This window comes from Aythya marila, assembly GCF_965140915.1.
Source record: "Aythya marila genome assembly, chromosome: 1".
NCBI lineage: Eukaryota > Metazoa > Chordata > Aves > Anseriformes > Anatidae > Aythya > Aythya marila.
Window position 1 is genome coordinate 135,017,365 of NC_139042.1, and position 27,225 is coordinate 135,044,589.

A 27,225-nucleotide genomic window follows, 5' to 3' on the forward strand; every position below is an offset into this window, starting at 1 on the left:
AAACACCGTTTGCCCCTCCCAGTAACAGCTTACTTCCTACACCACAGAGCTTTAGAACTCTGAAGTCAAGCCATGGTTGTAGTAATACAACTTCATGGTCTGTATTGGTGAAATGTCTGCCAATCACATCACATGCCTATCCTATCCTCTGCTTGCAAAGTGATGGAATTCACCCTGGAGGAAAAAAAAAAAAAAAAAAAAAAGGAAGGAAAACGTCAGGATAAAACCTCTTTTTATTCTAAGCATCAAAGTACAACCTTAAAGCATATTTGACATTCAACAGTGATGACCCTTCTCTGTGCCTACGCTCCTCCTGACTGTTTAGAATTGGAACATTCCCATTTGGAAGGGACCCACAAGGATTGTGGAGGCCAATTCCCAGCTCCACATAGGACCTAAAAGCCAGACCCTGTGTCTGAGAGACCTTGTCCAAACACTCCTTGAACTCTGTCAGGCTGGGTGCCGTGACCACTGCCCTGGGGAGCCTGTCCCAGTGCCCAGCCACCCTCTGGGTGCAGAACCTTTCCCTAACACCCAGCCTGACCCTCCCCTGTCCGAGCTCCATGCCATTCTCTCAGGTCCTGTTGCTGTCCCCAGAGAGCAGAGCTCAGCGTCTGCCCCTCTGCTCCCCTCGTGAGGGAGCTGGAGGCCGCCATGAGGCCTCCCCTCAGCCTGCTCTGTGCCTCAGCTGCTCCTCACACATCTTGATCTCTTGACTTGCTCTTCCCCTCTTAGATCCCACTGTAACCTAATACAACACTTTCATTCATATAATTAGATGCAGACTTCATCTAGATTCTGAAGCTTTCTCTTCTATCCACAGAAGCTGTACTACAATCAGATTAATGCATCACCGTGTCATGGGACATTTGTTGCAGATTGTTTTTAGGAAGTATAGATTCCCTGCACAATAACCATACCGTTACCTAACCTTTGTCTCTTTCACTGGGTGGAGTAGATCCGTGCAATAAATGTTATGATAAAAGGCTTTGGTTTCAACATAACATGATTTCCAAACACCCAAACAGCAGACACTTCACAGACAGTTTATCTTTGTAATCATGATATTGTACCTTCTTCAACACAGCATGCATGTCAACTACAACCAACTCCATGTCTCCCTAAAAATTTGAAGTGGCATATTCACATTGCAGCATCATTGTGATCATCATGAACAATCTCTTCCTTTCTGCCTAGGAGAGAAAATAATTCACACAAATTAAACTTTCACAGTATTTCCCTAGGTTATCAGGAGCGCATATCCTTCCCAATTCAAAGTCATCCATGAATAACTACAATGTCTCAAAATGTACTTTATCATAATACCCAGCAGAATCGAGAGAGATGAAACTCAGACTACCTATCTATCACTTGTTAAAAGTTCCTTGTTTTTTCCCTCCTTCTTTAAGTTGATAACACGTGAGCTGATCTTGATGAGGGTACACTAGAAAGAGTGACACTGATCATTTCAAAAGCTGACTTTGCTGGTTCTGGAAAAACACATTGCAAAAGAGCAAAATGTTCCTAGAAGTCAAAATTCTCCTTGCAGCTTAAAGGAAACTTGTGCATTATCACAGAAATGGATTAGCAATACCAGCCCCTATTTACTGTAGCTAGTGGTAAATATGTAATTTCCAGGGCAATGACTGTAGACAAACAAACTTTAGAGTACAGACAAAATATTCTCCAGATGGTTTTGTGACAGACAACTATTTACATATTGACACAAACAAGTACATACTAGACTACTCAAAAGCAACAAAATACACTTATAGGAAATAGTAACTTTTTTTTTGTTTAAACACATCTAACTTAGAAATCCAGATCCAATTTCCAAGCAACTGCAACCACTTGAAGTGCAAGTTTCATGGGAAGCCAAAGGACTTTGGCTTTTAAGTGTCACTTTGTAATATATATTATCATTATTAATACTATACACATCTTATTTTCCTCTGCTCCATTCCTTGGCTTTATTTCAGATTCCCCATTTTTTTTCCCTGAGTAAGAAATACAACAGCATAAAATAAGAATATCAAAACAGCTAACTAAGAGTCTAAGTGGAAAAGACCATTTGAACTCTGAACACATTTACGCATGAAATAAGAAAACACTTTCTTCCTCTTCCAAAGCCCTGAATTTCTCCATTAAACATAATTTATTTTAAAGATTTTTCCACAAAAAACAAATGAACATTTTTTTGGTTTTTGTCTTAAATGCAAACATAACCATCTGGAAAGAAAAAGAAAGACTAAATCATGATAAAGTTACTGGAAATGCTAACAGATCTACTGAGCCAAAACAGAGCCACAGATGACAAAACATTTTGTAAGCTGCCATCACTACCTGACTTGGTCTACACTTTAGTCCCATTCCAATAGATAGGGATTTATAATAAATGTCACTTAAGAACACATTATAGTAGCAGACTATTAACAATGTGCAAAAGATAACCCTTTGAATGCATTATATATCTCATGTATTTCCTCCATCTACAAAACAGGAATTTCAAATGGACTGCGATTTGTCATAAATACAGAGTAAATACCTACATCACAAGGTCAAACTAGTGTTAAGAAGTCTTGAATATTTTATAAGATGCAATGCAAAAAAAAAATAATTATGAAATAACTCCTACAGCAAACATGTTCTTCTTTTAAAAATAATCGTAGATAGCAAGCAGTAAAAATGAGGAGATGCAAAACATAATCCTCTTCTGCCAGGGTGTTTATGAATCCTTACATTCACATACTACAGGGAAAAAAAAAAAAGGCTAGTTTTAAAGCAAAGAGCTAACTGAAGGTAGCAACTATAGCTTTGCTCCCTGATGCTAATGAAAGCCCACACCAATCTAGTTTCAGGTGGGAGACTTCAACTTCCCAGACATATCCTGGGAATACAATACAGCTCAGGGGAAGCATTCTAGGAAGTTTCTGGAGAGCATGGAAGACAGTTTCCTGATGCAGCTGGTTAGTGAGCCTACCAGGGGAGGTGCTCCAGTAGACCTTCACAAAGACCCTCTGTTCACAGATGTGTGGGAGATGTAGTTGGGAGCTGTCTTGGGCAGAAATGGTAGAGTTCTCTGTACTTGGTGAAGTCAGGAGGGGGACCAGTCTTGGACTTCTGTAGAGCTGACTTTGAGCTGTTCAGGACACTGGTTGGTAGAGTCCCTTGGGAGGCGGTTCTGAAGAGCAGAGGAGTCCAGGAAGGCTGGGCACTCCTCAAGAAGGAAATCTTAAAGGCTCAGGAGTAGTCTGTCCCCACGTGCCCAAAGATGAGCCAGCGGGGAAGAAGACCGGCCTGGCTGAACAGAGAATTGTGGCTTGAGCTTAGGAGAAAAAAGAGGGTTTATGACCTTTGGAAAAGAGGGCAGGCCACTCAGGATGTTGCAAGGCTGTGCAGTGACAAAATTAGAAAGGCCAAAGCTCATCTGGAGCTCAACCTGGCTACTGCTGTTAAAGATAATAGAAAATGTTTTTATAAATACATTAACACAAAAAGGAGGACTAAGGAGAATCTCCATCCTTTACTGGATTCAGGGGGAAACATAGTGACAAGAGATGAGGAAAAGGCTGAGGCGCTTAAAGCCTTATTTGCCTCAGTCTTTAGCGGCAAGACCAGTTGCTCTCTGGATACCCAGTACCCCAAGCTGCTAGAAGGGGAGCAGAATGTGGCCCTCACTATCCATGAGGAAATGGTTGGCGACATGCTACAACACTTGCAAGTCAATGGGGCTGTATGGAATCTACCCAAGGGTACTGAGAGAACTGGTAGAGGAGCTGGCCAAGCCACTTTCCATCATTTATCAGCAGTCCTGGCTATCAGGGGAGGTCCCACTCGACTGGTGGCTAGCAAATGTGACGCCCATCTACAAGAAGGGCCGGAGGGCAGACCCAGGAAACTATAGGCCTGTCAGTTTGACCTCAGTGCCAGGGAAGCTCATAGAGCAGATTATCTTGAGTGTCATCACACAGCACTTGCAGGGCAACCAGGTGATCAGGCCCAGTCAGCATGGGTTTACGAAAGGCAGATCCTGCTTGACGAACCTGATCTCCTTCTGTGACAAAGTGATGCACTTGGTGGATGAGTGAAAGGCTGTGGATGTGGTCTACCTTGACTTCAGTAAGACTTTTGACACAGTTTTGCACAACGTTCTCCTCAAGAAACTGGCTGCTCATGGCTTGGACTGGAGTACACTTCGTTGGGTTAAAAACTGGCTGGATAGCTGGGCCCAAAGAGTTGTGGTGAATGGAGTCAAGTCCAGTTGGAGGCTGGTCACTAGTGGCATTCCCCAGGCTTCGGTACTGGGGCCAGTCTTCTTTAATATCTTTATTGATGATCTGGATGAGGGGATTGAGTGCACGCTCAGTAAGTTTGCAGATGACACCAAGTTAGGTGCCTGCGTCAATCTGTTCGAGGGTAGGAAAGCTCTGCAGGAGGATCTGGATAGGCTGGACCGATGGGCTGAGGCCAACTGTATGAAGTTCAACAAGGTTAAGTGCCAGGTCCTGCAGCTGGGGCGCAACAACCCCAAACAGCACTACAGGCTGGGAGATGAGTGGTTGGAAAGCTGCCTGACAGAGAAGAACCTAGGGGTATTGGTTGATAGTCACTGAATATGAGCCAGCCGTGTGCTCAGGTGGCCAAGAAGGCCAACAGCATCCTGGCTTGTGTAAGAAGCAGTGTGGCCAGCAGTTCTAGGGAAGTGATTGTCACCCTGTACTCGGCTCTGGTGAGGCTGCACCTTGAGTATTGTGCTCAGTTTTGGGCCCCTCACTACAAGAAGGACATGGAGGTGCTTGAGCGAGTCCAGAGAAAGGCAACGAAGCTGGTGAGGGGTCTGGAGAACAAGTCTTATGAGCAGAGGCTGAGGGAGCTGGGATTGTTCAGCTTGGAGAAGAGGAGGCTCGGGGGCAACCTTATCGCTCTCTAGAGGTACCTTAAAGGAGGCTGTAGTGAGGTGGGGGTTGGTCTATTCTCCCACGTGTCCAGTGACAGGACGAGAGGGAACAGGCTAAAGTTGTGCCAGAGGAGGTTTTGGTTGGATGTTAGAAAGAACTTCTTTACTGAGAGGGTTGTTAGGCATTGGAATGGGCTGCCCAGAGAAGTGGTTGAGCCACCAATCCTGGAAGTCCTTAGAAGACATTTAGGTGTAGCACTTAGCAATATGGCTTAGTGGAGGACTTGTTGGTGTTAGGTCAGAGGTAGGATTAGTTGATGTTGGAGGTCTCTTCCAACCTAGATGATTCTGTGATTCATATGCTAGCATTCAAATCTTACTCAAATTCAAAAACCAACCATGCAGAAAGAAAGACGCAGCAGCACTTCAAAGCACCACATGGCACAGAGCAGGGCTAACATCACAGAAAAGGCTACATTGCCCACTGACGCTTTGCTTTTGGTTATGGGCTACTCTTGCTACGCCAGGAAGCTGCCCTGTTTGCTGACACGGAAACAAGATAAGGGGCACTTTATCATATGGCATGCACTGTTCATTTAAGTTGCAGAAATGTATCCAGCTGTTGTTGTTCTTTTGTATTGTTTTTCCCTTTTCAAGGCTTTGTACTTCTCTGTTGGTTTCTGAAACCTCCACTATTACAACAACACATACAATGGAAGCTACATTGACTGAAAAAAACAAGACAGAACTGAAATGCATGCCGTCCCTACGTTCATCTCATTCTGTAGGTGTTAAGATACTATTTACAGGCTTTATTCAGCCCTCACTATTTGACACTTGTCTATATGTCAGTAACTGAGTAATGTGCCAAGTAACGGCTTGTGTAACATGGGAATGCTTGCATGTTCTGCCACTGGTTGCTGGGGCACACTAAATGCTGTTTCCCATCCACAGCATAAGTGACACCAGAATTACATGTCAGAATTACACTACACAACCTATGTAAAATTCCTTACACACAGGCTGCAAAAGATATGAAAGGATATCCTTCCTTTTTTTTTTTTTTTAAATATATACTTTCTTTTTTTCTTTTTAGCTTTCTGGCTGTGGAACTGGACGAGAAACAAGTTTCCTTTACAGACTTAATCTGTAAATGCTCCAAAACCTAAATCCAACTGAGTTTTTATTGAACACTGCTTGAATGTTACCTGGGCATACTTCAACTCTGAAAAGACAAAGCAGAATACAATTTAAACACAAACTGTGACGACACTGTCCACAACCAGGGAACTGTCATGGGAGAGCTCTCAACTAGGCTGTTTGCCTAGTAGCCAAACTGCAGATTACATAGCGCACAACAACATCGAATTGTTGGTAAGTTGTATTACAGCAACTGTAACTCACCCTCAGGGAAAGAAGTAGGATAGGGTACAACAGAAACAATAAAAAGGGCAACAAGATTTATCTCATACTTTCTAACCTCTTTTTGTTAGCTTTCTCACCATAAAGCCCAGATTTACAGCTCCATCTCAAAGTGAAAACTGCATCCATTTACCCTCCATGCATATTAGCATCCAGTTTCATCTGAAACCATGGATGTTCCTGTTTGGTTTTGGAAGAACATGAAATCTATCGTCAGGCTTCAAACCCTATTCTGACACAGATGCTTCTGGCTACATGCAACAAATCAATTTCTTGAGTCAACCATTCTTAGCCAAGATTCAGAACACTGCAAAGACCAGAACACGAAAAATAATTTAGGGAGGGTGGAATCTACCATTAAGTGCCATTAATACATGTAACAATTGCTCTACAGCCTTTTGGCATACGATCAGCAGACAAGAAAAAGAAAGTACTTCTATTTTTACCGACAAGGAACCTAACCTTTCCAGCTTCTAGTGAAAGAAGAACTTCATTGGAAAATACACATGAGCAGATGTAACTAAGTAAGTGGCTGGTGTTTTGGGCACGTAGGGCAATTGGAAGAAAGACAAGGAGTATGACAGAGTAGGGATAAACACTTCCCCTCCTTAAAGGGGGAAGTGGAAAAAGAGGTACTGCTGAGACCCAACACTTGTGCTTCTTAAACTAAAAACCAAAATTCGTATTTGCTCTCCCACCCAGCTTTCTTTTGTATAGGAAATCAGACATCTCAATACCTTTGACACATGCATCTTTTTCTGCAGGAAAAAAGCTGAGCTTTCTTCATAGAGTATCAGTTGTCAAGATGCCTAACATTCACATCACTGCCACATCACTGCTGTTGTCCTGTTTAAGCACTGAAAGCATTTGTCAGACATTTTCTGTAAAATTAAAATATGGAAAAGAAAACAGGAGAAATCATTATGAACGAGGATTCCCTGCTAGAGAAACAAAAAAAGTAAAGTGAAATTATCTCTCCTATAAGTATTATTAAGAATAATTTTAATACCTGGAATAAAGACAAAATTATTCATAAACCTGAATCATCAGGATGATAAATTTCAATAAGGAAGACACTTCCATTTGAGAGACAACTGTACAGCTAGGTTAATCTCTTGACTAAAACATATAATGAAGAGAACTTGGGGGAGCTTCCCTCTAGCACAACACCTACAGAAAATACCCTAGTGCAGTATCTGGATCACAAATTTTCTTCTGAACTGGTTCAATTGCTAAGCACCAGTGCAGATAATCTTGGGATTGGAAGGAACACATACAGGTATCACCTTTTCACCATGGGTGCACAAAAGGGTGACTCCAATACATTTAGATGCTTGCTGTTGGAGAAAAAAAAAAAAAAAAGAGGTTGTCATCTGTGGCTGATAGTTCCTTTTTCTACCATAAATGACTGTCCTTGCAGAAAGGAACACAGAACAAGTGTTGGATTTGCACCAAAACAGCTGTAGACTTGAAGTATTGATGTGAACTGACATTGGTTTCTTTCTGTAAGTCTGCCATGCTGTAAGCAACTGAGGAACAGACCCAGTGACCATGCTGCAACCTGTGCTGTGTAGGCAATCACCTCCAGCAAACAATGGGGTGGACACAGCTGGGAATGGCAGCCTCTCAAATCCTCTCAGCACGAGTCTGCTAATCACCTACCATGTCTTTCCACATTTATTCAAAATATCCCTAACAGCCTGAACCTAGAATCACATAGATTAGTGGTACTTACAGGCAAAAACTGTGTTCTAGAGCTCACAAGAAAGACAACCAATTAAAGGCACTAAATTAGTAAATTAGACTAGTAATTTTTTTCCCAGCAAGCACACCATCTCCAGCTTAATGCTCATCCAGAAAACAGAGACAAGACACCCATTAAAAAGGACGCGAAATCTAAATGCAGCCAAGCAGGTGTTGATTTCAAGGCAATCCATGCCTAGAGACCATGCTACAAGCCTGTGGAGTTACAAATTCAGGAAGTCCTCTCGCACTGCCAGTCCCCTTTAACCAAGTCTGTGGCTTTATACCAACCAAACTATTGAGTTAATTTGAATGGGAAGAGGCTGAAAGAGTACAAATTGCCTAATAAAACAGATCATTTGTCTTTTCTTCAGCTAACAGGTAATTTTCAACATGTCCTCCCCGTCTCCAACCAATGGAGATCAAATTCCATCATTCACCCCCTAGGCATTTGTCATGGTTTTGGCTGGGATAGAGCTAATTCTCTTTGCAGAGGCCTCTGTGATGCTGTGCTTTGGATTTTTGATGAAAATACTGTTGATAAAAACCTGCTGTTTTAGTGCTTACAAAGAGCCAAAGACTTCTTGTGCTGCCCAGCCAGTGAGGAGGCAGGGGGTGCACCAGGAGCTGGGAAGGGGCACAGGCAGGACAGCTGAGCCAGCCTGACTAAAGGAGCATCCATACCATAAGGTGTCATGCTCAGCAATTAAAGCTGGGTTAAACAAGGAGGAAGGGGAAAACATTCAGAGGGGTGGTATTGGTCTACTTAAGAAACTGTTCCACCAGATAATCCCTCCTTTCTGGAAGTGGCTGAAGTCCTGTCTGCTGATGGGAAGGAAAGAATGAATTCCTTATTTTGCTTTGCTTCACGTGCAGCTTTTACTTTACCTATTAAACTCTCATCCCAACCCACGAGTTCTCGCACTTCTGCCTTTCCAATTCTCTCCCATCCTACCTGGGGTGAGTAAGCGAGCAGTTGTGTGGTGCTTAGCTGGGGTAACACCACAACAGCATTGCATCAGAAGCCCTGACATTCCCTCCAACCTCCTGAACATCCTCAAATAACAGCCATAGACTGACACATTTCAGCACATACGGTCTTCTCAGATCTATGCATTCGCCTCTCACAGGAGATTACCTAGAGCTCTGCCTCACCAGACAGGAATCGTACAGTGCCCTATGATCCCTTAGACATCTTATCCTGCTCAGGATGCCAAATCCTCTTGATCATAGGCACTTTGGGTCTTAAACATAATCGACAAATTCATTCAAAACCTGAAATAAGTTGCACTCAAAGCCTTCCAAAATAAATGAAGTCACTGTAGAAACCACAAGTAACAGAACAAGGAGACAAGTTCTCTCAAAGTTTAAGGTAAATTTACCATCACTGCCTGTCCAGAAGAAAATAGTTAAAAAAAAAAAAAAAAGTTCTCTCTCCTTTGCTGCCCAATTCCCACTGATCAATTTATTGCTGGGAAAGCGAAATATGAGGCTATGGTGGTTTTACTTGGGTGGGCAGCCAAGCCCAACCTCAGTCACTCTCCCACTTTCCCTCCTCAAAGGGAAAGGGGTAGAAAATATGATGAAAAGTGCTCAAGGGTTGAGATAAGGACATAGAAATCACTCAGCAATTATCGTGACAGGCAAAACAGACTCAGCAGAGGGAGATAGTAAGATTTATTGCCTATTACTAACAACCTACAGAAGTTAAAAAGAAAGGAAAGAAACCATTCCCCCCCATCCACCCTCTTCCACCTCCTCCACCCTAAGTGGCACAGGGGAACGGAGAAATGGGGGTTGAGGTCAATCTATAGACCTTCATCTCCACCACTCCTTCTCAGTGGCTCTCTGCCCCTGCTCCAAAGTGGGGTCTCTCCTATGGGATGCCATCCTCCCCAAACTGATCCTGCGTGGTCTTCCCACAGGCATCAGCTCTTCAAAACTGCTCCAGATATGGGTCCGTACCACGGAGTCCATCCATCAGGAGCACGCTACTCCAACACGGATCCCTCACTAGCAGCAGCTCCTGCCAGGTCACCTGCTCAGGCTCTTCTCCACGGGCTGCAGCTCCAGCATGGGGCCTGCTCTGGTGGGGGTCCTCCACAGGCCGCAGCCTCCATCAATGCAGGTCCACCTGCTTCACTGGGGGCTCCTCCACAGGCTGCAGCATGGAACCCTGCTCCACCATGGTACTCCATGGGCTGCAGGGGGACAGCCTGCTTCACCATGGTCCTCACCACAGGCCGCAGGAGACTTCTGCTCTGGCGCCTGGAGCACCTCTCCCCCTCCATCTTCACTGACCTTGATGCCTGCAAGGCTGTTCCTCACTCCTCTCACTCTCCCAGCTGCTGTGCAGCAGCATGTTTTTGTTTGTTTGTTTTCCTTTCTTAAATATGCTCTCACAGAGGCACAAACAACATCACTTATTGAATCGGTTCTGGTCAGCCACAGGGCCCTTACCTAACATGGGGCAGCTTCTAGATTCTTCACACAGAAGCTACCCCTATGACCCTACACTACCAAAACCTTGCCACGTAAACCAACTACAGAGGCTCAGCACCATGGACAGGAGCCCAGCTTCAGGGCTGCAGCATGCCACTCACTGGTGGGTGCAATAAAGGGCAGCTTTTCAATTTGGGGTTTGGGGGCTGGAAGGACAGGAGCTGCCCTCGCACTGGGCATGAACTTGCATCATAGCACTGTGCTACATGGCCATAGCGATAATTTGCCTTGTGGAAAGGTGCTGTGAGGAAAACCAAACAAACAAATACTATGGAAAAGCTGAAAATAAAACAAAAACGCAGCCAGGAATCTTCCAGCTTCACTTTGCCCAGGAACACGACTTCAGCTTCTCAAGCTCAACTGCTTCACCTCAGGAAGCCCTCCTGAGCATGTTGTGGATGGGTGAGGTGCAGCGTGAAGGCTTGTGCACAATTTGGACACAAGTACTTTGCACAGTAGTTGTGATGGGGGTTACAGAGCCACCACAACACATCACCAGAGACACAGCTGACATTTGTTCACAAACTAAGAAGCCTATCTATCTTTTCCTAAACATCTGCAGGTTCCACCCTAAGGAGAAGAATCCCACACCACATGAGGGTTTGGGGTTAACCTTGGCCATGCAGGGGTCATTCTTGGCAGTACACAAGCCGTGCCTTGTCACACAGGTGGCATCCTTGGCCGTACGCAAGCCACCCTACCTCACGTAGGGGTCCTCTCAATCACACACAAGCAATGAGCCGCCTCCACCACAGAAATCTTCTGGATGGCCAGACATCCTTGGTGCCCCTCAAGCCCCGTTGGGGCTCCTCCACCCTGGCAGGCAGGGATGCTTGGCCATAGCCTCCCTCCACTCCCACTCGCGTTCCTCCTGCCAGTCCCTGGTGGGCAGCACGATCCGCACACATTTGGCATGGCCGCTCCTCTTCCCTTCCCTGTGCAGCATGGCCACTGGGCTGCTCACCACCACGTACTCGAGGAGTGTGCAAAGCCTGGACGTGCTTGTGCCACTCACAATCTGCAGCCACAGAGCTGTCCATCCTGTCACCTCTGTGGTTGTCACAGGAGTGTGGGTCATGGCCTGTGCCTCCCAGCCCCCACCACTGTGATACAGCATCCCCACAGCAACATACTGGGGAGCAGTACTTACTGGGACGCACCACGGGGACACAGCCCCAGTCCGCTTCCCAGCGCTGCACAGCTTGTCCTGACACATACCCCTGGCTGATCTTCATTTGATGACTGCCAAAAACAGAGGCAGAAACACAAGAGGAAAGATAAAACAAACTTCCCTAAGGCTTCGGAGATGAGTGTTGTCTTTGCTCTCCAGAAGCTGGCACATTTGGTTGTGTTTTCCCAACTTCTGCCATGGCCCTTGAACAAGTACCTTCTACAATTTCATACACCATTTCTACTCTTGAAACAAACCTTTGGAAGACAGCTGGGATTTCACTGGGGGATCAGCGCAACTGGTCTGGGCACCCACTCCCACAAGGGATTCAGCAGACTCTGGAGGGGAGCTGTCAATGCCTTATTTCCCGAGGAAGGAAGAACCCCGCAGTGCTCATTATCCCCATCTCCTTCCTGAAATAGTCCCAGGCCGCACAGAGGAACACTGATCTCGGGCTGCCTCCCACTATTAGATATCATTACGGCACTGTTTTCATTATGACTCATTTGTGTAACACTGAACTGATTAACAAGGAGTTTGGCTGCGGAACTGAATTACCAGAACCTCATGATTAAAGACAAGGAGAGCCAGTGCTAATCTAACACGTACACACAGAGTTCCTGATAGATGCCTGTGCTGGGTCTGGCTGGGATGGAGTTAACTTCCCCCACAGCATCCCATACAGCAGTCACTTGCAGCTCAAACAGCCCCGATATTGCACCAGTGTTTTGTCTGTCGCTGAGCTGTGCCCCACAGCACCGAGACTCCCTCCAAACCCAAAGCCAGAAGGCTAGGGATGGGCCAGAGGGGCGGGGAGGGGATATCACCAAAACTGACCAAAGGGATATCCCATACTGCGTGGTGTCACGCTCAGCAATAAAAGCTGAGGAAGGGGAACAAGGCTCATTATCAAAATGTCTGTCTTCCCCAACAACCCCTATGTGTACTGAGCCCCTGCTTTGGTTTGCTCTTAATGTTGTTCTGCGATCCTGTTCGATGTGACCTGTGCCATATTCTATCTTTTGCTATGTACCACATTGGAGAGCTTGTTGAAGGCTGTTTGTTTCCTTCAGTTCACTGTGCTGTAAAGTACTGGCCCTTAGCCTTGTCCAGTGTTCATGCCCAGCATTGCTACCATCTCCATATTTTGGGAACCATTTCCTGGAGAGAATGAACAGCTACACTCTTTTTTTCCTCCTTTAGGAACCAAGTGGTGAAGGATATGAGGAATGGTACCTCCTCCTTTCTCTCTGGGCTAATTACAGCAGCTTTTCAGCACTTTGAACATCCTTAGGTAACCAACATAGTCCCATTGCTAGGTCTCCAGAACGTGTTTTTCATCCCCTCCCCCCCCCCCCCCCCCAAGGATAAGAATAAGATTACCACCAGGATTCTGCCCCAAGGCAGCACGGTGGTGAGTGGCAAGGTGTCAGGGAGGGTATGGTCAGGTACCTGTTACAGTGGTCTCCTTGGATGGCTTTAAACTTCATCCCTGAACAAGTGTGGAACCCTGAAAACCTGACAATGTTGGAAAGATGTATGGCCTGACCCTGGCAATGCCACAGAGTTACAGCATGCTGCGCTGTGCTGGAACCTGGCTTGCACCTATCAAATGGTGGTTAACACAATTCAGCACCCTCAAGGGGAAGAGGTCTCTGACAAATATAACACAGTAGCTAAACCAGAGGGCTGACCGTATAGGTATTAGCAGGCTGGAGATGGGCAAGGGGTGGGGAGGGGACATCGCCATGGCAGATGACCTAAGCTGACCAAAGGGATATCTCATACCGTGTGGTGTCACATTCAGCAATAAAAGCTGGGGAAGGGGATGAATGCTCATTATCAAAATGGCTGTCTTCCCAACAACCTCTACATGTACTGAGCCCCTGCTTCACAAGATGCAGCTGGACATTGCTCATTGAAGGGAAGTAGAGAATAATTGTTCTCTCTTCACATCTGCAGAGCCTTTACTTCATTTTACTTTCTTTTCCCCAAATTAAATTTAATTTCCCTAATTAAATTATCCTTACCTCAAACTGTGAGCCTTTTTCTTTCCGATCATATTCCCCCACACACACCTTTGAGGAGGGAGAGTGAGAGCGCAGAACCAAGGATGCAGATAAAAGTCCGATGCGAGCAGTCCACATGGCAGATGGTTTAAGGAACACTCTGCAGGCTGGCAGCGAAGAACTGGAGCGATGGAGTGGAACCAACACTGGATTTTATGACTAGCCAGCTTCAGCAATATGAAGAAAAGCTCTCTCTCCCTCAATGGGTCTGCTTCTCAGCTGGGGAGAAACTGTCACAAGTCCAACAGCTTGAAGAACACATCTTCCTCCTTACTCATACAGACCAGTATCTCAGTTATTAAAAGTAAGCATTTTTCTACTCAAGGGAGAGAGGACCATGGATGCACAGCACACAGTACCCTGTGGTTTTATCTACGTGACCATGGAGAGGACACAAGGAATTGGGATGGCAAACCTATGTCAACCCTAGCTGCTCAGATACATGACATGCAGGGAAAACTAGCAGCCTGAAGTTGTTCTCCTAGGAAAACTACTGCTCCAGTTTCTGTTGGGCAGTCCCCCAGAGGGATTAGAAGGGCTAATGTTATTCCTGACCCTAACAAAGAGACTTCTTCTTTGCATTTGGAAGAACTGAGTGATGGATACTTTGATCAGGACTAGACGGCCTTGCCTCTGGATTTACAGGACTGCGTGGATCCGATGGCCTGGCACATCAGACCCACAGAAGTCTCTAATGGACACTGGTGCACCCTAATGTCAATACGCTATGAAAGGGCAGAACCCATTTGTGTTTCTGGAGCGACAGGGGTATCCCAACAGCTCACTGTATTGAAGGCCTAAGTGAGCCTAATTGGGAACAAGTGGCAAAAGTACCAATTGGGACTGGCCTCCTTTAACAGAGGCAACCGCAATTCCACTGGAAGCAATCAATCACTTCAAACCTGGTGGAAGAGGGACAAGTGGTTACATACTTCCTACCACTGCTTTCCAGGACCTGCCAGCAGCAGCCTCAAGCTTCCCAAGAAGTCTCTGAAGACTACCAGGTAACTTACAAAGCATGCTGGCACTACTGACTGCAGGAACCTGTCTGGAACAGGACAAGCACATCCTACATATATACACAGAGCATTTTTGTTCTAAGCCATATCATTCATGCCTGTCAAAGTCTGCCAATACTGTAATTTATGGCATCTAATGTTTCCATTTTCATAATTAATATTCCTGCACTATCTAAGAGACTATTGTGGTAGAGGAGGTAATACCAGGAAATCAAGTTTCAGAAGAACTCCGGTCTTATAAAACTACCTAGTATGTTTGTTTCTTATGTTTTCAAGTACTTGCCTTCCCTAATATCTTCTCCCTACGGCATGCTTCTACTTAACATCACACTATCAAGGCAGAAGGAACGAATTACTACAACAGCAGTTTGTAAGAAAATAGAGATTTCCCACACCTGCCCACAATGATAACACACAAAACCCGGTATTATCCAAATTCAGTCTGTTTTTAAGTAGAAACATTGGCAGCAGCTCTCTGAGTAAGCACTTGGTAATTTCAGCCCAAAAGCTGTAATTCTCACTTGCCTTCCCAACCACAAGCCTGCTCACTTCAAGAAGCTGATGACCAACGCTTCACCCAATCCTGGGGCCAAGATTTCAAAAACCTCTTTGACACTGGATCTGTCAACTGGGTGGTCAAATTGGCACACATATGTAGGAAAACTAGTTTACAGAAGCAGGAAACTTGATATTTCTGGGGGGGGAAAAGGGGCAAATAACCACACTCAAGAGCAAAACAGTGGGGAAAAAATTTTTAAAAAAAATCAATCCTCCTTAGGGCAGCTTTCCTAAAGTCTTCATAATAAAGCAAAGTGGTATTGAATGTTATGCCCAACAAATTGAATGCCTTTGCTAATGCCTAGATATTTTAGTTCACTTGGCAGATCTGCCTTTAGCCTTCCTATTATTATTGACACAGACTTCTCAGATAACACTTTTACCTATTCAACTAAAAATAAAAATGAAGGGTCTCTGCCACTTACACCCCCTAGGAAGCCTCCTCTGACTGCAGAGATAGGCCCCTCTTTAAGCACACAACATCCATACAAAGAAGGAAAAGGTTTCCTCCACCAGCGTATCACTTCACTGTAAGACTGCCCAAAGGGGCAAGAAATCAGCCTCTTGGTGGCCTGTCAGCACTGGCAGAAGAGCAGATCTGTGAACCATCAATCCCCTTGACAGCACACCAGCCTGTTGTGCTACAGCTAACTTGTGATCATGAGGAAAGGTATTGCTCCTTGAAAGCCCTGAGTACAGCACCCTACAACCTCAGATAAACAGCAGCTACTATGAAGCTGCTACTAGGTTTAATTAATGGAATTTTAACCTACCATTCACAAGTTAGCTGCAGAAAACATGCCATCTCTTTCCATTGCTAACCAGCATCACCATTCTAATTTCTCTTCCAGGCCTTTGCACAACTACAAATTCCTGTGGAACTGGCAGGCCTGCACGAGTGTACAAAACTGGCGTCCAGGGAATATGATACTAGACTAAACAGTTAAGAAACTTGCTAGCCTTTTCTCTGACCCATAACATGACTGTGGTTAGACACTTCTGCTCTGTTTCTTCTGCCTTTTCTCCAACCCTGGGTCTCTCTCACAGCCATCACATCTGCTTAGCACCCACACAGCCACTCTTGCTGGATTTAAAAATAGTTAAGAAACACAGTTTATAAAACCAAGAGCAGTTGCAACGTTCATCTGTTGAGAAATCACTACCTCCATCTCATGACAGTTACAAGGGCTCAAGTAGGAGTAGGTGAGTTCTTTCTTTCTAGAAAGGTCTTATTTAGAAAATTCCTGAGCAAAAGCACAAGAGGGCAGTATCTTTTTCTGCTTTCCCCTACCACCAGCCAATAGCTACGTTACAAACACCCTGCCATGGGATTTTGATCAGAGTTCACTGCCTTTCTATGCTGTCACAACAGTTCTCTAGTAAAGATTATATACCTTAATACTCTTCCATTCAATCATAGCACTGCAGCATAGACCTTACATTTGATGAGATGCATAAAAGCTTCAGACAGTCACTGAAATCCAGACTCCACCCCCAAGCCTTTGTGTGTTTTGCAAGCTTTAGAAAATACCCTAAAGCTTAGGCTTAAGAGACAGTGACAACCAAGTACAAGGTCAGTGTTACATTTTTAATTGCTGTGTTTCTCACAGCATTTTGCTGCAGAAACATTTGTGATTCATTTTAAAGTTTCTTGCCAAGAAACTAGGAAGAGGAACATGCCTATGCTTCCCTTTTGCCTGATTCAAAATACCTCAAGACAAAAGTTTGAACCCGTAGTTTTCTTCATCTCGGGCATGTGCATAGGAATACAGAATAATTCAGGTCAGAGAGCTCACAACTCAAGTTTTGACAACCCCCCCACCCAATAACAACAAAACAAGACACTAACAGCCTCGTGTTTATGGGTTTTGTTAATAAAGCAAAATTAAGTGTTATTTACAGGCATTGTTCTTGCTCAGACAGGAAATAAAGCCTTTAAATCCCTGAATGCTGCAGTATACAACCTGTTAGCTCTCTGCTTTCTGCCACACCAGGCAGCTCAGAGCTGCAGAGGACCATCCATGCCGGACAAACAGCATACTCCACCACTATTCCCCTCCTCCAGGGCACTACTGATGGAGAGGGCTCTCAGATCCCAGCCACGCTTTGAACCTAAGACTCTGGAAGAGCTGTCAACCACAGGAGAGTTTTCCCTCTGAGGCAATGACTTATCACCCCATAACAGATGGGGAACACAAGTACAAAGAGTTCCCCAAAATTACACGCAAAATCCACAGACGCATGGAAACTAAACCTGTATCTCTGAAGCTCTGTGTTAATTTTTGGTGCAGCCTTGTTCTTTACAGGGTTACAGAACTCAAGTAGGTTCTAGAGAATGGCTCACTCCTCCCCCTCTTTAGGTAGGGTCAGAAACATCCAGTAAAAACAAAGATAATGATAAAACCTCAGGTTGCTTGAGGACTCAGAGTCCCAAGCAAACATCAGGTAGATGACAGCCCGTAGTGACACTGGAAAACCCCTAGTGACACTGGAAAAACATTTCTGGCTGTAAAATATTGCTGGCTGAAAACGATGCTCCTGGCAGGGTGGCACAGAGCAGACCACAGTTCCCAGAGAAGGGACACACGCCTGCTCTGGGTGCCATACCTACTTTCCAGTATCACTGACAGAGCCAAACCAGGAGGCCTCAGTGCAGAACACGGTGAGCCACCAGACAGGATTCCAAGCAACGTCAAAGCTTTCAATAGCTTCATATTGGAGCCACCTAGTATTGTTAATTTTTAAATAAATGCAAACCCACAAAATTTAAGAAACAGCAAAGAATGTACTTTGGGTCTCACTTTTTTTTTTTCCTTCAAGTATTAGGATCAGCTACTTTTTCAATGACTTCTAGGAGCAGCCAGGAGCAAGGACACACAGAACAGGTAGTAAATCCATCCTTCTGCAATTTGTTTTTTTAAATCTTGTCATAGGAACAACGTGTAGAATTATGCATATGTATACACATACATCTCAACAAATGAACTGGCCTGACAGTTGTGAAATATTTTACTTCTATTCAACAGTTATTCTGATCCTGGAACATTTTAAAGACACCTTCATTCACAAGCACCTCTCCATCCATTACATTTTTAATCGAAAGCAAAAAAAAAAAAAAAAAGAAAAAAGCTGCCTATGAGCAATTCCCATATGAATATCTAACTAGTTAGACCAAAGAATGCAACACAATGTAATCTGTACTTATAGGATCAAAAGATAAAGAGTATGAAATTAGTTCCCCTTTATTCATGTAAAACATGGCCTGTTAACAATTCACTTGGTGCTTTGACTACAGAGTTTAGTTACCCTTGTTATGAAAACACAGGTCATATATTCAGATCTTCATTATTTACACAGAATTAAGCTTCCCACTAAAACCAAGCAAAAAAGAATTTAAGCATTTCTATGAAGTGTATAAAGCTTTGTATTATGATTATTTAGAAAGCCATATGGGTTTACATAGAGCTTTTATCTCAACGACATGCCACAATGAGCTTGCTGCTTTGTTTTGGGAAACATGGGTGCAGGCAGCAACCAACCAGGAATGGCACTTAGGAGGGAAGAAATTCATCTCCTTAAAACTGATCACTTAAATCAAACCAAACACCCCATGAATTGCAGATCACTGCCATTTACAGAAATTTAAAACCATCTTCAAAGGCCCTTTAAAGCAGGTTAGTGAACATGCTCTTTACTAAAAATATAACAGTTAGGCATTCAAGAACTGCTGTATTTGTTCTCTGGACAGACATACAAACAAACACATTCCCGGTGAAATCTTTCACGTCCCTTAGACTACTGTAAATTCATTTCAAAACATTTCCCTCACCGTGAGGGTGTTTCAGCATCTACATGCCATTAAATCAAACTCTTCACAGTACAAAACCAGCTCTAGCTTCACTGGCATTTTAATCCATCTCTCAAGTACCAGCTGATTAAATGGAGCTCTGTGGGACAGACCCCAGAAGTCCCAACGTGCGAGTATTGGTCGGCAAGCCCCATGGTTGGTGATAACATCGGATTCTTAATGATGAGGCCATGAGGAATGTAGAGTTTAGAAGGAACAAGGAAGGGTGAATCAGGAGAAGCCGTGCTGTCTCAAACTACTTGTTCTCCAACCGTTAAGACATGGAAGTTGCTAAGTGTTTGCTGTTGCCAGGCAAGGTTGTTAACCAATGAATAGTGAGTGGGAAAGTACTGCTGTAGAGCTAGTGGTATAAGAAGGGAGCCTGTCCTCAATAAGGAGCTGAAGTTATGTCCTCAATGATAGAAGTTGAAGTTATTGCCATCAATAAAAGACGTTCAAGTCACTGATCTTAAAAGAACCCTGGTGTCCATGTTGTCATTACGCCACATCCCAACACTTTTCCTCTTTTCACCATACTTGGTAGTTAGATATACAGAGACCGGAGCTAAAACTACCTGTATTATTTCCAAATACGGATAACTGGCAGTAATGCACCCTCCACATCCATCTTATCAAGAGAAGCACCACCCAAGCATACAAAAGCTTAGCACTGCTCATCTTTCTACAGAAAACCTGACTCCACAGCCACAACAGAGTGATAAAGCTTCAGCAATGCTTAATGCAAGCCTCCTGAAACTGAGAATCCAGCTGTGGAGGAGGCCTCTGGCAGTTATCGATATAGGGCCTCTCTCCTCTGTGTGGTAGCTCATGAAAAGCTAGGTCACGATTGAGCTGTAAAGATTTTCATCACCCAAAAATTGACATCAAAGCCAGGGGCAGTCTCAGTAAGGCTGAGTGAGCATGTTATGGTTAAAGGGGAAAGACAGAGTCCAATGATACAATTTCCCACGAAGGATACCAGACAGTACAATAGATTGGGTGGCCTCAAACATAGTTCTGGAACACCTGGAAAGCTACAGTTCTCCTACCCTTGTTTAATCTTTAACTTCATGTTTGAAAAGGAAAATAGAAAGGAAAAGGAAAAAGATCCATCCTGAACTGTAATGGCAAACTGTACTTTAATCCCAAAACCAGACCTCCCATTCATTTTAAAGGTCAAAACAGAACCCAGACTTCAAAATAGATTTGCAACCAGTAGTCCCTTTCAAGATTAATGCAGTACACTGCTAGAACAAAACCGTGGTGTTATTAACTAGAACTACATCCATACAGATCGGGATTTTAAAACTACTCCAGCATGCCTTGTTTTAAGAACTAAACTGCCTATTTAGTTGGGGGTAACAGAGATCTAAAGGATATTTTGGTTTTAGCTGTCGATTTTTTTTGTTGTTGTTTCAATCTGCCCTCCTTATTGCAACATCTCCAGGCTGACTCTTATAAATTGAACATTTATATTCTTGAGCAGGACATGGAAATCCCTAAACCATCTCCATTAAAACAAAAATAAACTAATAACCTAGCTGGTCAAAAACATGTAAAAGCTGTAATAGAAAGACCACATTATATTATTGATCTGAGATGATGTCCGTCAAGCTCCTGCCAGACACTAGCTTTCATAGCCAAGTTACAAATCCCTTGGAAACACCGGTGTGTAATGGAAAGCCTGACAGGCTATTAGCTCCAACAGTGTGAGCAGGGTTCTAATAAACCAGCAAAACAGAAATTTTAATGAATAACTAAATAATAATTTTCTTTAAAAAAAAAAAAAAAAACCTCTGGGGGGTGCAGCCCTGGGATTGTACCCCAGACTGCCATTCTCCACAGCACAGTAGTCAGTAGGAAACAGATGCAATCAGCTTCCTGAGAGTCCAGAAGCTGTCTTATATGGCTGTCATAAGGTGATATTTTAAAAAGTAGATGAGAAGGAAGCAGACGTTACAGGCTTGATCCTAAGTTAATATTCTTAAATATCCTGTCCTTCAATGAAAGTACGCTTCCCTGCATCTGCCTTTCCCCACTTTGTCCTCACTGATGCATTACAGCAAGAGATGCTACCTGAAAGACCAGTGCTACACCCTGGTTTATAAGATTACTCACTCCAGCCCTGAAGCAAGCACACAGAGCTACCCTCCACCAGATTTTCGCATGCCTGATTTACTGGGAGTATAAACAGAACTCCTTGCACAGATGCTGGTTGCTGAGGTCTGTTGCAGATGAGCACTGCAGGCTCCTCTTACGTGGCTGGCCCTGCTCCTCGCTGCAATACAGAGCAAGGGGATCCCTCACAGGATCTAGGGAGTACATCCTCATTGGTCCTGCACGCAGGGCTGCTGGACAAACAGACACCCCTTCCCACCCCAGCACCAACACGATGGGGTCTCAGAAGGGGTTCCAGCATTGTCTACAGCTTCTCCACCAGCATCCATGTCCAAGCAGTACTACAGGTCAGGTCACATGTACACAGACACGCCTGACTTCAGAATTTTCTCCTAGCTAGTTTTCCCACATGAGAAAAAAAAAAAAAAAAAAAAAAACAAAAACAGGCAGCTTTAAACTTATCTTCCCCTTCTGCCTTAAAAAAAATTGTATGCGTTGTCTCATTATGTCTCATATGCTTGCTGTTTGCTCAAATTTCTCCAGTGGATCTGAGGTTCAATACCCTGGGTAAGCTGGTTACATCACTGACTTCAAAATATACTTACTTAACTCAGATTCAAATAATCTATTTTATCTTGCATTGGATTCATACTTCCTAGAACACTTCCTAGAAGGAAAAACATTCTTCCTGGCTAGAACACTACGATATTTTTATTCATTAGGAAGCTACCTCATGCACTTCTTTTTTTTTTATTTTACTATTTTTAAGTTACTTACAGTAACATACGTTTGCAGATTTTGAATATTCATCCTTATTGAACATTTCCCATTCTTAGCTGCAAAAGGTTTTGTCAACAGGACAAAAGCACTTGTACAAATATTAAGGTACAATTAATAAAAGAATATTTTAAACTGAGAAAACCTTCTAAATGTGTTGAATAAAAGGAAAGTTTAGCGATACATAAGTATAATAAATTAACCCATTACAGTGGAACTTATCTGTAAGTTAGTGAATTTGACTGTTTGCAAGCTTTCAGAAGAACAGAAGCAATTTACATACCTTCTTGTTATTCACACATCAAAAGAAAAAGCTTCTCAGCTTTTGTAGTCTCTCAGCTCTGAGGGGACAAGTCACCCAACTAGCTCCAGTTACAAATATGAATGAAGAATGTATTTTCTTTCTGCATCCAAGTTACTCCTGTCAAACTAGTTCTGTAGTGCAGCAAATCCCCAGCAGATATTTCCACCTACTCAGCAGTTACACTTTCTTCAGTTCCAAAAACAAATGTATCCTTTTTGAATATTATAATTTAATTAAAATAGTTACCGCACTATGATGAAGTTAAGGCCTGAATTTAGTACTTCCAAGTCTGAATTATTTGTAATTCTTTTTAATTATTGTTTTAACCCAGTTGGCTTTCCAAACACTTATTTTGCTATGCTTCATCCTTCTGCCTACATTTTCCCACTGAGGTCTTCACGTTCCTGTCATATTTTCACAAGGCTCATGTGCATGAGCACTTAGCATATGCCCCCGTCCTTTCCTTCTCTCTGGAAGGCCAGCGACCTATGTATTTCCAGGATTTATTCATCAAGATCATTTGGCACATGAATCATCCCACTGCCTTTACTCACATGACAAGCTCTGAGGAGCAATGCTGCACAAACAAGTCCACACAATCCTCAGGCTTTAAGGATAAAGGTTCCTCTTTCTGCTGTCCCTCTGCCAACAACACATCCCTCTGCCCTCCCCTTATCAACAGTGGGTCAGAGACACAAAGCATCTCCTCTACTGACAGGAAGCCAAAGGGAAGCACTTCATTACAGATAGGACTATCAGGCTTTCTGCTGGGTCTGGCCTCTTGACTTGCACCTGTAAACACTAGAATTGCAGATCCCCAGTGCCTAGAGACAGCAGTTTTTGACAGCTCACATATTCCTGAACCAGCTGCCTCCCAGGAGCCTCGCTACAGCTCCATTAACAATCAGCCACAGTTCAAGACATTATTCAGACCTACCTACTGCTTTTTTCCTCCTTTTTAATTATAAATTCCAGTATGTAGCAAGTCACACCTCCATCCAAGCACATTATGCCACGCTGAAGACAGGGCAATTCATCCCTGGAGGGCAGAAGGACACAAAGAAATTAAGCATCTTAGAACACTACACAGCCATTTCAGGCATAAGCAAACCCCTCCCAGTTCAGGGCTTTGGCCAAAATACCCTCAGAGCTTTATGTTCAACAAAGTTGAGGAAAGCAAATATAGCATGGGAAGGGATTCCAGACAGAAAATCAGCAGCTGGAAAGTCCACAGTTAACATTATTTATGTTCTTATCAAGCAGGTCCTAAAAGGAAAGGTGCAGTACTCACAGACAGCCAATGAACCTGTCAGCATCTAAAAGACAAAGCAAGCCCATCACTCCCCCTGAACAAGAACAATTTTAAATGCTGTACCAAACTGCATTTCAGAGCCAGTTTTGACTGCAATGTTGGCATAATGCTCCACACAACTGGATGAAACTGACGCACAGCCCAGACCTCTCTCAGTGGCATCATCCTTCCCTCTAAGCAGTTTGGTACAGAGTCATGTATGAGTCATTATTCTGAAGCATGATGTCAGGGGATTTGCTGTATTTTCTACACTGCACAAACAGCAAAACATGGAAAATCCCATATGAGGGGATTTACACAGCTTTGGACAACATTTTTCTAACCACTCACATGATATTCTTGAGAAAAAGCAATTCTCACCAAAACCCAACATCAGCAAAAATAAGTTTTCTCCCTAAAGTGGGGAAATAGATCACTTAAAGGAAACACATAAAAAGGAAGAGGCTTCACATATTTGACCCCTGAGTCCCTGTTTACTGTAAAGGGGTTAACAACACTCAGGAAAATCCAGATATTTTTTTTAAGGGATCAAGGCCTTTGCCAGCTGATTTCAAGAGCAAGTAGAACTCACAACAGATTTGGCCTACCATGGTTCTGGACACAGCTGAAAAGGATTTGGCCACTATAAGAAGACAAACCACCCACATAAAATCAGCCACAGCTGTGCTGGTCCTGCAGCCCAGCATGTGACTTGGCCCAGGTAAGCATACAGCCATCAGGGCTGTTTTGGATAATAGCATGCAGAAGAAAGCTTCTGTGTCAGCTGTGTGAACCCATAGGGGACCACAACCAGTTGCAAGAGCACTGAGCTCAAGGGAAAGCCTGTACCTTTATGCCTGCAGTGTTACCAAGGCCAAATGTAGCTAGCTCATGGCTACTTTGGCTCCCTTTCATGCTTTGCACTTGCTATTGCGGTCCAGACATGTGTGAATTTCAGCCATGCGGTTTCACCTGATGGCCTTTCCATTTGCAGTGTCTGCTGAGCCCAACTCCAAAAGCTCAGTATTTTTACTTAAGAGAAGTACTTAAACCATTGTCCTAGTAACAAACCACAGAGTAAGGAAAAAGGACAAATTCACAGGGAGTGACAACGTTATGTACCAACGTGCAACACTATGAAATGGAAGTCTTGGAAAACCCTTTGATATACAAGTGTGGCAATTCATAGCACTAAGAGCTTTACCTGCTAGGCCTTACCAAAACTTTCCAATACATCCCTCCCAAACCATAAGGAATAGTAGGTACAAATTCAAAAAGAAAAAAACTGGTCAGATGTTGCAACAATTTAAGTGTTCAGGTGACAATCTGAGCCTGCATTTCTGATCCCAAGAGAGGTCCCACTCCATATCAACAGCGCCTCTGCCTGCAGGACACCACGACGGTGGGAAATGCACAACAGCTACAGCCCGTCAAGCAGCCATGGTGCCTGCAGGTGGAAGTTCAGCTCCATTCCCTGCATGTAAAAACTGAACACGCAAGACGCTCCTGTGGTGATGTATAACCTATGCTCACACAGCACGGGCACAGGAGAGATCCTGCACAGCTGAGATAAGGCTCTCAGCACGCCAAGCTGAGCAGTTCTCCAGGGTTTTTCCTTACAAGTCTCCAGCTGGCAGGACAGAAGTGCAGTACTGTCCCACAGCTCACACAGCCATCCCAAAGCAACACAGTTGGGCTTCTCAGGGTAAGTAGCTGTGGATACATGTTCAAACACAAGCGGCGAGGAAGCTTTTCTGTGTTCTTACCAGCTGATTCCAGTAAAAGAAACCAGTGGTAGAATTTCTATTCCAGTGAGCTTTTATTCTTATTCAAACTTGGTATGGCCAAACATGAGCTGACAACATCTTTTCAACAAATGTGATCTCACAGTCATTTTCTCCCCCTTTTGCTTACAGGGTCTTTGCCACAACACTTTATTTGGCCCTATAACATTTTTATACCCCAATATAATCTGGGGATGCAATTCTACTAGGAAAAGTGTAAAGAAACAAGAAAGACTCATCATTTCTCTCTATTTTCACAAGCTTTCATGACATGCAGGACAAAAATAAAGAGGGGAGAGCCCATTCCTCCCTATGGGGCCCCAGGAGAACCAGCAGGATTTCCCATGCCAACCCACATTACAGAGACCAAAGAAAGACTTGGAAACAGACATTTGGGAAAAGCAAGCTGACGAAGGTTGAGTAATTAACAGAGGCCACATGGAAAAAAATAACAGCATGATTTCACAGACGCTATTGAGAGCCCTGCCTCTTCAAACACTCTTGGGCATCCATCCCTCACAGCACAGGATACACAAGAGTCCCGAATAAGGCAGAAAGCTGTCCTCACGTCGGTGTCTCTTGTCTCCCAGAGTTACAATCTCCACCGTTGCACATAATAACGAGCCACTTCCAAGCATTACCTGGGCTGGGAGAGTTTCCCATAGCGAATGACCTAGGTTAAGGCAGCTGTTGTACGTACCACGTGTCGAAAGCCAACCAAACCTCTGCTTCGAGCTCCCATTTCATAACTCTGTTTTCACCCTCAGCTAAACGGGGGCGTGTTAGGCTACAACACGGGCTGAGCCGTACGCAACCGGGCTGGAAGCCTCCACACCCCGACCACAACAAGCAGCCACCCACTCACCCGGGGGGCTCCCGGGTGGGGAAGAAATTCACAAGGAACCAGGCTAGCAGAACAACAAAATACTCGTATTGAAAAAAAAAAAATACTTTTCGCTGAAAAAAAATTAAATATGTATATATATATATAGTTGTTACGCGATGCCTGCTGGCTGCAAGGGCAGCGCAGACAATGGAGTCGCCCAGGGCTGCGCCCGCCGGCACCCCCGGAGCCCTCAGGCCGGGCTTGGGCTCCCACCGCCGCCGGGCCGTGCTGGGCCGACCCGTGCCGTGCCACCACTCACCGAGGCCGCTGATCTCCTGGCGGAGCCCGGCGCGGCTGCGCTCCTCCGCTATCGCCCGCAGCATGTGCTGCAGGGAGCGGCCCGGCTCGCCACCCGCCCGCTCGTCCCGCGGCCCGCTGCCGGCAGAGGCCATGGTGCCGTCGGCCACGCTCTCATGTCAGCCCCGGCCGCCGCCGGTCGGAGCCGAGGCCGCGCCGTGGCGGCGCTGAGGGAGCGGAGAGCCGAGCCCAGCCCAGCCCAGCCCAGTCCGGCTCGGCTCGGCTCGGCCCGGCCCACCGCGGCTCCCGGGCTCCCCCTGCGGAGCCGCTCGGCCCCGCAGCCCCAGCCCTAGCCCTAGCCCCAGCCCTTCCGCCTCCGGCCGCCCGACCCTATGGGGGCTGCGGCCCTCGAGAAGAAGCGCCCGGGGGGGGGAGGGGTCCGGGACGCTTTGGTCACCAGCCCGACCCACAGGCAGCCTAGCACCCCCACGTCCTGCTCCCTAGCTGTAGCCAGGCCCTCATCAGTTTGTGGCTGCAGCTGGAGAGCAACACAATCGCCTTTCTTTTGCAAACCAGTCACTGAACGATATTGTTTTATTC

General features: G+C 44.8%; 1 protein-coding gene across 2 annotated transcripts in view; it reads right to left on the reverse strand.

The window, feature by feature from the left end:
• KIAA0930 overlaps positions 1 to 26,934 on the reverse strand; it is a 69,126-nt gene extending 42,192 nt beyond the window's left edge. For both annotated transcript variants that reach the window (XM_082770355.1, XM_082770354.1), the window contains exon 1: positions 26,648 to 26,934. In XM_082770355.1, coding sequence (XP_082626481.1) covers positions 26,648 to 26,780 — 133 coding nt within the window. In that variant the 5' untranslated portion in view covers positions 26,781 to 26,934. The remainder of the gene's footprint in view (positions 1 to 26,647) is intronic.
• Between the last annotated feature and the right edge of the window lie 291 nt (positions 26,935 to 27,225).